This window comes from Theobroma cacao, chromosome 7 (genome assembly GCF_053813885.1).
Source record: "Theobroma cacao isolate CCN51 chromosome 7, ASM5381388v1, whole genome shotgun sequence".
Classification (NCBI taxonomy): Eukaryota; Viridiplantae; Streptophyta; class Magnoliopsida; order Malvales; family Malvaceae; genus Theobroma; species Theobroma cacao.
Window position 1 is genome coordinate 36,393,713 of NC_142645.1, and position 12,863 is coordinate 36,406,575.

At 34.0% G+C, this 12,863-nt stretch overlaps 1 protein-coding gene across 2 annotated transcripts; it reads left to right on the top strand.

Annotated features, from left to right (window-relative positions):
• The first annotated feature begins 4,645 nt into the window (after nucleotides 1-4,645).
• On the top strand, nucleotides 4,646-12,555 carry RGLG4 (Ca(2)-dependent phospholipid-binding protein (Copine) family). Of its 2 annotated transcripts, XM_007022704.3 has the most exons (12): nucleotides 4,646-4,860; nucleotides 5,013-5,246; nucleotides 8,130-8,214; nucleotides 8,585-8,725; nucleotides 8,812-8,925; nucleotides 9,026-9,123; nucleotides 9,233-9,312; nucleotides 11,201-11,306; nucleotides 11,409-11,536; nucleotides 11,734-11,863; nucleotides 12,137-12,193; nucleotides 12,273-12,555. In XM_007022704.3, the coding sequence occupies exons 2-12, from the start codon at nucleotides 5,103-5,105 to the stop codon at nucleotides 12,354-12,356; spliced, it is 1,167 nt and encodes a 388-aa protein (XP_007022766.3). In that variant the 5' UTR covers nucleotides 4,646-4,860; nucleotides 5,013-5,102; the 3' UTR covers nucleotides 12,357-12,555. The 2 variants fall into 2 exon arrangements, with proteins under 2 accessions (XP_007022766.3, XP_088664415.1); XM_088808289.1 differs by lacking the exon at nucleotides 4,646-4,860 and having other exon boundaries at nucleotides 4,970-5,246.
• The last annotated feature ends 308 nt before the right edge of the window (nucleotides 12,556-12,863 follow it).

Sequence of the window (12,863 nt, forward strand, 5' to 3'; positions counted from 1 at the left end):
TAAATAAAAAAAAATTAACAAGTCACGCTATTTGCAAAAATCTCAAAGGCAAAACTTTTTTGAAGGCCGTTTATGGCTTTTGCCTTCAGGGTATGATCCTCCGAACCGATCAACCACTGCAACGAAGTGATAACGCAATCCCCGTAATTGTACGAATCTTGTTGTGTCTAGGTTTTTACATTTAACTTATACCTCATCCGAGTAAAAGATAGCTTTTGATGACACGAGCTGACAAAGTACTTGGCCCGATTGCATATAATGGGAAACAATGTTGTTAGTGGACTCATCTATTTATCACGCAAGCTCGACTTCATTGCATTTGTCTGATTATATGATGAATTAACTACCATCATACTCCATTTCAGCATGTTGATGTTTCACTACCACCCAGTGGCTGTCGAAAAAGCACGGTACGAGAATTGAGTCACCGTTGTGCCATGGCAAACCCACGGATGACTCCCACCCTTTGCATATTCAAGCACATGTTCTGGCAATACCACCTTAGTCACCTTAAATGTCTTATTGATCAGGGAAGGCTACATTTCTTTGCTCAGACCCAGCAAAATAAGCTGTCAATTACATTACGCACAATTATTAAATGCCATTAAGTAATACACACCCCATACATTTGAATAATTATAACTCATTAAAATATACTTGCCTAGAAGTAGTTATCAACAATGCATATTCTCTGCTTGTAGAGTTGTGCATGGTGCTCGCACCCCCCATTTACACATGACATTGATGCATGCGTCAATGTGTTGGTTGTCCAACAATTTAGTCGACATCTCCAATCATTGAAAAAAATCAAGGCCCTTTTGTCTTTTAATGCCTAGAAAGTTAACCCTGCATATATATAATACCCATGTCAAAAGGTCTGTGGATTCAATACCCTAGAACCATTAACACTAGTATCGTGTACTATTTATCATTTTACCTGGCTTGCTCATTTTTCACGAAGAACCCATATATGCCCTTCAAATCATCTTTCGCTCTGCACTGGACTAATAACGGGTTAACGTATGGGTTTCGAAGGTATTTGCTATCTACGCTCACACGTGCATCTTCGACCTAAAGTGGAGATGGAGCCTCCGGAGAAGGTGTGATCTCACCATCTTGGGGGGTGTCTAGTGGAGTTGGGACATGAGCAAGACATGAGGAAGTTGTAGTTCGACTACTAGCAAGATGAAGTGCCTCTTCGACTTGAGGTGAAGGTGGAACCTCAAGAGAAGATGTGCGCTGATAATGCTGGGGGACCTCTAGTGGAGGTAGGATACGAGCAGGATCTGGAAAGTGAGAGGTGAGCTTGGAGCTGATGCAATTGATTGATTTATGCCACCTGTCTCATCAAGATCAACCCTAGTACCATTGCCCTTTTGTTGCCTGCACGATCATCTTCACCCATCAATCAACTCTACATAGTGAAAAATCAAACACATTAGAATAGTGTATACATCGTACATGTTATAAATTAAGCAATGAAAAAGGATAGAAGCTCATACCTCATAACGGTTGATCAACCGACTAACAATATGATTCTTCAGCCCTTGTAGTGACTGTTGGATATCTATATGCAGTGACTGTATTTGCAGCTACATCACCTGTTGGATCTCCAACTGTATTGCTTGCTAGATCTCTAACTGCATTGCATGCATATGCATCTTCATGTCTCACTCAACCTTCGTCCGCAATGACTGCATCTACATTTACATGTCCATTTGCATTTTCGTCCACATTGACTATAGGTTTTTCTTCCACTGTGTTCGCACCTAAGCATGAAGGGCAACAACAGAAGCAAGAGGAAGAGTAGTGTGAGGAGTCACAACAATTGCAGCAAGAGTAACAACATGAGGAGCATCAACAAGAGTAGCATCAAGAGAAGTGTAAGGAACAGTAGGAAGAGCAGGAGGAAAGGAAGCATGAGGAGTAACAAAAGGAGAATCAGGAGCCTTAGTAGCGCCGAGAGCCTCAGCAGCAGCAAACTAGTAATGGACCTCTTCGTTCGTGGTGCAAATCAGCTTAACGCCTTGTCTTACTGTACTTTTCTGCTCTCGATCCATTATCTTCCTTCTTTGTTGAGAACTGAATTCTGACCGACCCTTCAATTTCCATAATGAAACGTATTGCTGCCCCTCGGAGATATTGACTTCAATGTTGGCCCAATATGCAATCAACATCTCTTTCGCAGTTGGCTTCAAGGTCCCAACTGGGCGCAACTGCACCCAAAAATACATTGCTATTAGGTTTAACCCTAGTAACTTTATGACAAAAAAATAAAATTAAATAAAATAAAAAAAATATGGTTTCTTTACTCATCTTGCCTTCTCTCTCCAAACCTGCAATATTGACGTGGAAGCCTATAGGCCTCTCGTCACACTGCCATTTCAGCATTTTTGGGCAAATTTGTCCAGATTGGCGCTACCTTCCAAACAAGCTTGGATATTAGGAATTGCTTCTAATGCTCAAAACTACACATCAATTATGAAACATTTTAGTCACCTCAAAAAATCTTATGCGAAAAGAATAATGATAAATATTAGGGTATGGCACACTACCTAAAACACCCATATAAATTTGTAGAGGTGGTAACATTTCTTCTCTACTACTCCTACCATTGAAGGTTTGAAACCCCTCATCAAGTAATCGATAGTCAGACTCCAAACAAATGTGCCCTATGGGAATGCATTCCCATCGTCTATGCTCTCGACCAGTGACAACAACCATGAAATCACTAATCATCTGTAGTCTTGATCGAATAAAACACTATTTGCAATTAAGATGTGTCCATCTTGGTTGTGCCTCCCTCTTGCTGAAATTGCCATCCCTTGAACGTCTCTAAAACTTGTTGTATCTTCACCTCATTCCTTGGTCCCTAATGTTGTTGGTGAATTCCTCCCGAGACGACCTTATAGGGATTGACAATAAGGGCCGATAGGGTACCAAACTTCAATCTTGTCACCAAGTAAAACTTCCTTTTTGAGAATCGGGCCTTCGTTTTGCCTATGGCAAACCATAACGCACCCTTGATGGCATCAGGTACATTGCTTTTGTGCAGCATTAGGTTATGCATGAGACTAGTGCAAAATAAACTCTTTTTTAATTCGACGTCTATCATATGGCCAAAGTTGTTCTCTTCAAAGCTTCCAACTCATTTACTTTGCGTAGCATCTCACGTATCACATACAGGTGCGACCATTTACAGTGGATGTTAATGCCAATGTTGTACCTCCATCGGTGCCTCAACACACAAAGCAAAGATTCCACATTATCTTGCTCTATTCTTATGCTAGCCATTTACAACATAAAACAGATAACATTTTCATTTTAGTTAATACGATCATTGTAGATTAAAAAAACAAGAGGAATATCTAAGAAATAGCCCTCGTCATACGTTCACTCCAAAAATGACTTTCACAATAATTTTAATTGTTTTTAGATAATCTTGAAATAGAATAATTAATGCATGTGTCAAGCATGGATTATTAAGTAAATCAATATATACATAATAAAGCATTATAGTTGACCCAAAATAATATAGAATGAACGTAATGTCGATCATGCAATGCCATATAGATAAATTTCATACAGTTATAACACTCACACAATTTTATATAGAAAACAATCACGCAATTACTAACATTAAATCACGCAATGATCTATCAACAAGTCACATAATGCTAAGAACAATTAAACCAATCACGCACACACTAAGTGACGCCATGCTTGAACAATATTCACGCAATGACCTATCAACCACTCACGCAATGACCTATCAACCACTTACGCAATGTTAAATCCTAAACACAGTGCCTAACGCAATCACGCACACCCTAAGTGACACCATGCTTGAACCATTTTCACGTAATTACCTATCAACCACTCACGCAATGACCTATCAACTAGTCACGCAATATGAAACCCTAAATACAGTGTTTAATGCAATCACGCACCCCCTAAGTGACGTCATGCCAAAATCCATTTATGCATATGGTGCCAACCACGTACGCAAGCCCTCAATCATGCAATACCTAAACCCTAAACTCAATTTCTATCAAAAAGTAAAAACACATACATATCAACCAATTACGCATGCTCTATCACCTTTTGACTCCAAAAACATCAACAATATCAACCTCATGTTTATATTCAACAATTTCAAACAATAAAAATATCAATATGAACAAGCAATATGCATCTGTTTATACTCAAAAATCATAAATGAAAAACATGAAGAATAATAAACATTTATCCACATGGTTCAAAATAAAATAAAAATATATTATACTTTTGTTCGCGTAATGTAAACTTCTTTTCACTGCTCAATATATGAACTACCTTTATGTGAATAATAATCACTCTAAAATGCTTCTATCCTGTAAAAAATGCTTGAAAGTTGAATTGGAATGCTTTCGATAAAATTTTTTACATGGAGATGTACGATCTGTCGATGAGAACTAAAGAGTTACACATCTCGTAAATATATTTGACTCGTTAATATATTTTGAGTTGAGGTACGAAGCCAAACAAATAAATCAATTTCATTAAAAGTAATTTTATCTTAATTATAAAAAAATCTATTTGCAAAAACGCCTTACACACATGAGACCCATTTATAAAAAAAAACTCTAACCATTACTAACTGCTTGCTGTTGTTTCTATAAAATAATTATTTTATATTTGTTGTATTTCGTTTAATACTATTTATATTCTTTGTTTGAAGAAAAAAATTGGATATGAACTTGCCCACCGCAGCCCAGAGTGTTGTTTTCATGTTTTGCATTTGATTCTTGATTCTTTTCGCCTCACTTAAGGCATCTGAAAAGCAAAAGAATTGGGTTTGCCTTAGTCTTTTGAAATGAGGTAAGCATCTATATATTCTTGTGTGCTAGCAACTTGCTTCTGTCCGAAATTCTCTCGTACAAATTAGCGACATCGACACAAGTTTCTCTTGCTTTCTGAATCTCATACAAATTAAAGAAGAAAATGAGATGGGTAATTTTCTTTCTTTTCAGAAGCTGAAGCGGCTGGTATCTGTGACCCAAGACAGCAATTCCTCAAGAGGAAGAAGATCTGGACAACCTAGGGCTGCTAATTTCCCGGTCATGTCCACAAAACAACCTGAAGTCGATTCTTTGGGAGAGAGTGCAAGCACTGGACAAAAAAATGGGGTTTCCAAGCTACAAAGAAAGCAATCTGCAAAGCAGAAGTATGGATTAATCCGTGATAATTTCTCAACCCTTGAGCAGGTTCTTCTTCTTACTTTCGTTTCGTGTTCAAAGATCTTTTGATTTTTGTCCTTGTTGGTATATATTGAAGGTTGTAGCTAGCTAGTTTCATCTTTTCCTCTGTTTTTTTTTTTTTGAGCAACTAAAAGAAATCTCGTGCCTATAGCCTTCTTCAGCCATTCTGTACGGTACTTTTGCTTTAAAAAAAAAAAAAAAAAACACATAATGACTGAAGTCTTGGTCTTTCTTTTTTGTTAGAGGTCAAGTTGTTCTTGGGTTTCTTATCCAGAACCAAAGAAAGTTGCGTTTTGGTTGTAGAGGTCACAACAAGTTGTTACTGTTTTTGGTCAACCGTATCTGTCAATCCGATAGGAACCCCCCCAACACTCACACTTGATTTTAAAGTGTTTGATATAAATTTAAATTAATTTGAACAAAAAAGTTCAAATAAAAAATTAATTAAAAAAGAAAAATCATGTTGTATTTTGGATTTAGTTAAAAATATCTATACATTTCCCTATCTCCTGTCCTATTTGTGTTGCCCAGAAGAAATATCTACCCAACCCTTTTGGTCACTAATCAATGTCAGCCCATTTATTCTGGTAAAAGATGGCTCAAGAACGAGAAACAGAAGTTTCAAATGTTGGGAGTACTTAGAAATTAATTAGGGGTTGGATTATCATTGAAAAGATAATATGAGTCAAAGTACCACTAGGATTGCTAGTTGGGCACAACTTTTAAGAAAAATCAATATTGTCGTGTTCTTTACCCTAACACTTGTTAAATAGGATAAGTATCGGTTAGCCTGACAATATAGACAAAATATCTTTCTTTCAACTATAGTATAGACAGGACAATCGCTATAAAATATGTGAAGGATTTTACGTCAATAAAAAAAATAAAATAATTTTTTTTTTTATAATTAGAGAAGAGAGATTTGAATTTTAGTTTTTAGACAGAAATTATACATCAATAAATAAAGTAAATATTCATATGTAAAAATAAAATAAATTTTAAATATATAAATATAATTTTTTTATTATTTATTATATTTTTTTTAATTACAAATGTTTGTTTATATTTATAAATTTATTTAAATTTTATTTTTAGAGTTTTAAGACGATGACCTAAGTATCGGTAGGAATGCATGTGTTGTTCGTTCGTCGCCCTTGTCTCCAAACATCAACTTGTTAGCTGAAGTAAAACAGTGAACGCGTTTTTCTCGCTCCCATCAACGCGTTATTGCCTTTTATCCAAAGTTAGTTTGGTGGGACTGGTAAACAGAAAAAACACAAGGTTAGATGGGAATCAATTTCTTTAAATAATAACAAAACAAGAATATTGTAGCCAATGGGAATTTGGTATAGGAATGATGCCTCAGACATGTGGGGAGCGTGGTGCTTAGGTGGTCCCAATATAAGGGTCTTGGATTTGAGTGCTGCACTCAGTGACAATAATGATTACTTTTTCTATGGTTCGGATTCGAAATATTATTTTAAAATTTTTTAAAAATATAACAAACTATCCTCACTAAATTTAAGAACATGCAAAAATAGAAATTACATTAATTATAATAATTTTATATAAATATTATCTTAATAAAGGCCCATAAACACTCTTTAACATTTATCTTTTCTTAAATTTCTATACCTTTCTATTAATTTATTTTTTACTTTTTTGATATTATATTTTATATTTTTCAAAAGAATTTTAAAAATCAATTTTTTTAATATTAAGTAAACATTGAATTTGAAAAAAAAAAAGATTTCATAAATCTGAACTCAAATGATATGCACGATTGACGTGACACTAGCAATTCTTAATGGCTATGTGCATGAATTTATTGAGACAACAAAGACTTTAAACTGAAGTCGCAGACTGACCATTCACCACGTGCAACACGTTTGCACGCAAATCATACGTGCAAGTTACCGAATTTTATTTTCATATTGTTTGTCCCCAAACTATTCAAAGTTAAAAGGGTAAATACCAAAAAAAAAAATAGTAATAAAGGGAGGAATTTAGTAGGCTTTAAGCTAGTATATTTTTTATGAAAGATTATGTGTGTATATATATATATATATATAAGAAATGATTATTAGAGACGGAAATTTAAATTCGTATTTTTAATTAGGAATACATGCACTTTACCATTGGAACAAATATTAGTGAGAGAATTTAAGATGGTGGAAAATTTGAAGTGAACAACATTAAGAGCTTATCATATGCTATATTGCTTAGATCCTAACTTATGGTTTACAGCATCCTGGAACTGGTACAAGGGCCAACCAAATAGATGTTATATGAATTGGCATTTCTCAAAGTCTTTTATGAGAGGGATAATTTATTTACTAATAGTATTTACTTAAGTCAAAATTTGTCCATTCTCAAAAGTAGTTAAATCAATCAATTGGGGGACAATCTGCCACACTATTTTGGTCTAGAAATGACTCAATTGCATGACACTAAAGGTGCAGATGATTTCTCTTCAGGATATAAAGCTTTATTGATGGCCATGATCTAGTCAATTTGTGCCCACTTCCAACAATAATTTTGCGGAAATATGAAAGTCGTACAATTAGTCAATTTCTATGAAATACTAAGTGCCAATGACAATTTTGTATTTGCAGATGAATTTTGTTCTCTGATTTTGCTTGTCTGGAGGCTAGCTTAAAAGCTTTGTAACGTTTTGGTTACTTATTAATCAATTTATTGTTTTACAATTGTTTGCAAATATTCTTTCCATCAATTACTTAGAATGCAATCAATAACAGATCCACCATGAATTAATTCTAGCAACTAATGTCCTGCAAATCATTTGCTTCTAGGATAATAAATAGTATTAGCTTCTTTCATATTTGACTTTCAGGTTTTTGAAGTTCTGAACAAGCTCCTCTTTTACAGGTTACAAGAGCTTTAAGGGAGTCTGGTCTAGAATCGTCTAATCTCATACTTGGAATTGATTTCACAAAAAGCAATGAATGGACAGGTATGCTAAGTTCAGAAAACAATTTCCATCTCTAATTCTGCCACAAAATTTCTCTGGTGCAATAATCTAACTTTAGAAATCTTGGCTGACATAAGGCATTCACCAAACTTCTTCTTACAAGGTCTGGTAGCATACCACCTAACTACTTTCTTTAAGATGCATTTTCAACCAATTTAATGAACACCTCTTGCAGTCATATGGTGTAGTGCAGCAATTCAAAAGCCAATACTTGGTCTTGGCATGGCATTACTAAAGCTAGAGCTTAAAGAAAGATATTTAGTAGCTAAAAATTTCTGTTTTCGTCCTTTTTCGAATTGGTTTGTCTCTGGGTGCTAACTTGGAAGCCAATGCATTAATGTTGTTATTGAAGGCAAAGTATCATTCAATAACCGGAGTCTACATGCAATTGGTGATGCACCAAATCCATATGAGAAAGCTATCTCCATAATTGGAAAGACTCTGGCTCCGTTCGACGAAGACAACTTGATACCTTGTTTTGGCTTTGGTGATGGTACGGTGCCTGCTCCAGAAGTTAAATCTTTCAACATTTACTCTTTATTTGTTAATCTAATCAAGTTGTTGGCTGCAATGTGATAGCTACCACGCATGATTCGGAAGTGTTTAGCTTTCACAGTGATCATTCATCTTGCCATGGCTTTGAAGAAGTCTTATCCTGTTACAAAAAGATTGTTCCAAACTTGAGACTGGCTGGTCGGTATCTATTCTCTTGTCGTAACATTTGCTCAGTATAGCATGAATGCTTCATTTATGTAAAAAGCTAATGGCTTCAAGCATGGATGTTGTAATGTAGGACCAACTTCTTATGGACCGGTAATTGATGCTGCAATTGACATTGTGGAAAACAGTGGTGGCCAATTCCATGTGTTGGTTATCGTTGCAGATGGCCAGGTCAAATCTCATGCCTACTTTTTCTCCTTTCTCCCTTGTTTATGAGCAATTTTACCTCTCTCGCACAATGTATCTCCAAATTTGTTTTCTTCTTGTGTCAATCATGAAGGTCACACGAAGTGTTAATACAAGTGACAGAGAGCTGAGTCCACAAGAAGAGAGAACAATCAATTCAATTGTCAATGCAAGGTAGGACCTATCTTATAAATAGCATTGTACTAATGTAGTTAGGGAAGGGGATGAGCATTCGATTAATTCGGTCAAGAAATGCTCTTAATCGAATTAATTGAATTTGTTATAAATTTTACTCGACTTGATCGAACATTTGTGTTGATCGAATTAATTGATTAACCGAATTAGTTCGATTAATTCGATTATTAACTGGTTAACCGAAATGTTTTAAATTATGAGCTCAATTGCACTCAAGCCCATTTTTCAAATCTAATTTTCTTAACAAATAATTCTACAAACAAACATTTTTAAATGCACATTAAAATATTTCAACAAATATAAATAAAAAGACATTAAATATTTAAAATGTTCTAATTTAGTTCCAACAAAATTATTAAATATGCAAGGAAATATTTGAATGATTAAATATGTACCTTTCAAAAAAATATTATTAGATATGCAAGGGAATACTAAAATTGATTTAAGTTTCCAAACATCATCAATCAATTAACGGCTACAAAGCAATCTTGAAACATGTACAAATGCCTAAACAAAGATAGCAAAAATAAAGCTAAACAAGAATTAAAGAAAATCAAAAAAAAAAAAAAAGATGTTGTTTAGTTTAAGATGTTATTATCCGTTCTCCTTCATTGTTTAAGATGTTAATATTTAGTATTTAATTCGGTATCAAGCTCAATAAATATATTAGATTTTCAAATTATTTAATTTTTGTATAATATAATTTATAATTCCTTCAGGGTTTATATTTCTATTATTTTCTTTGTTTTTTTCCTTGTTTTCTCTTTGAATTACTTATTGACTAAAACTATAACTCTTTCAAATTTTCTTCAAGATATTTAAATAATAAACATTTATCAAATATTTTCATTACATGATAAATGTGATAGAATTACACTTACTTGTAGTTAATGACTAATTATAATTATAGGAAGATTATTTTAAAATTTTGATTAATTAAACATAATAAAAAGTTTATTCTTTAATTACAAATTTTACTTCAATGCTTAATTAATTATAAAAGAGAAATAATTGAAAATATAAACAAAACAAGTTGCTTAACTTAGTAAAGTGATTGATATTTTAACATGGTGTTGCAAGTTTAATTCTCGCAGTCATTTAACTGAAAAATATATTTCATAACAAAACCAAACTAATTTAATTGAATTAATTGAACCTCTAAACCAAATTAAGACGAATTAATTAACCAGAATTAATCGAATTAATTTAATCAACCAATTTGGTTTTAACAAGATTTTGCTCACTCCCAGATGTAGCCTCAACGGAAATTTTATCTAATTAGTGTCATTACTCATAAGTAATTTTGATGATTAAATGTCAGATTCTTTCTCTGATGTTACAGATTTGGAAAATATTCCCTAGTTCAGATGTGACCTAGAGTTTGTAGAAACCAGCTGAGCACATAAAAACAAAATCTAGGTATTTTTGTTTAGTAACAACCTGAAAAAAGACAAAAAAGAGAAAATAACTTAATAATAGCCTTACAAAATGACAAGGAAAAAAAAAGCAAAGTACTTCCTAAACGACACTTTAGACAAGTCGTTTCACACTTCAAAGAAATAAACAAAATAAAAAACCGTGTCATTTTGCCACCTGTCAGCTGCTTTCTTCAAATACAGTTTTTTTTTCTTTTTTTTTTTTCCAGCAAAGCTTTAACCAGTTAATAGTCTTGCTTAACCAATTAAAGAGTTTCTGTTTTCCGCCACTTCAAGCTTTAGCTAGTTAATGATATTTCTTAACCGGTTAGATCAGAAAGAAAATAAACAAGATTGATTGTATATTGCCATATAAGTATGCTTGTGGAAGAAGGCATAAATACGAGAGTACAGCTTAAGATTTATTTTTCTTTTGCCCTCTCAATTTGCAGCTCATACCCGCTGTCGATTGTTCTGGTTGGTGTTGGTGATGGACCCTGGGATGATATGAAGAAATTTGATGATAAGATTCCCGCACGTGACTTTGACAACTTCCAGGTTTTGTGCTAGTAGCAAAACACGTTGAATAGTATGTTATACTTTTAACACATTAATTATTTGGATGAAATGGAACTCTCTGTGTTTCTCTCTTCTGTGCAGTTTGTTAACTTCACTGAGATTATGTTGAAAAATACAACTCCAGATGAGAAAGAAACTGCTTTTGCTCTTGCTGCCCTCATGGAGATCCCTTTCCAGTACAAAGCAGTCATGGAACTTGGTATTCTTGGGTGAGCTATGCTAAGCTTTTCTCTTAATTATAGAATCTGCAAACAATTAGTTTGTTTTGCATTTATTTTGTCCTCAAATATATTATTAATAACAATAGATTCCAAGATGCAACAACTTGTAATGGTGTCAAGATCTTTGGAAGGGATTCGTAAATTAATTCTAATGACTCGTTATTTATTAATTGCATTGAACAAAGGCAACGAACTGGGACAGCAAAGAAGGTAGTTCCACGTCCTCCTCCAGTTCCCTATAGTCGACGTCCACAGCCAGAGCGTGTGCCAAGCAATGTCTTCTCATCATCACCTTCATTAGATGATCGCACCCAGGTATATATCATCTGACAAATGTTGCATGTTTTCCTTTGCATTCAGCTTCTTTGGGATTCCCTTTTAATGAAATCTATTTGAGAAAAGAAAATAAAAAAACCGATATAAAAGCTTTATTTGTCTTCAAAGTTCAAGGTTTGATGTCTATGGCTAAAGCTAGTTTAACATCAATTGTTAGCGTTATTTAGTGTAACTCTTTCTAGTTTTTATTAAAAACACTGCCTTTATTTTGTCTTGTAATTTTCCCCCATAACTTTTGCAATGTAAATGTAGGCATGCCCAATCTGCCTTACGAACTCAAAGGACTTGGCATTTAACTGTGGGCATATGGTGAGTTCAATTTTCAGGCTTTCCTTTCTCAGCACATCTTTTCATGGTTTAAAATAACATACAACTTATATGATTGCAGACTTGTAGGGAATGTGGGTCAAAAGTGTCCAATTGTCCAATATGCCGCCAAAGGATCATAACTCGTCTCAGGCTGTACACTTGATTTCTATCATCATGTAATCTTAATCTGTGTAAAGTGTAGGTTGAGTTTAGTTTTTAAAATCATGTATACAGTTAATGTGTACAAGTTCACATGTTGAGTGAAAACTAGAATTTCTGTGTGTTAAGCTTGTGCCTGCATAAAAAGGATAATTGTACAAAATGTTAAAAAGAATAATTTGTGCTTTGCAACGTTTAAGCAATCCCTTTGTTTATCATTTCTCTATTAGTATTCTCTTTGCCAGAAACTGAGCAAACTGTAGACTCGCAGTGTACTCTAGTCAATTGCGGACCCTCAAATGCCTTTTTAACAACACAATCTAGTTATGATTTGACTTTTATGACAAACGTCATTAAGTTATAGTCACAGGCCACAAAGTACTAGGCTTTAGCATTAATTCACTACGTTGATAATCAACTCCATGAGTTTTTCATGCAAGAGGATTTATCAGAGTGGTAATTGTAGAACATATGAATCATGCCATAGCTTATTAAGTGTGAGCAGTGAATT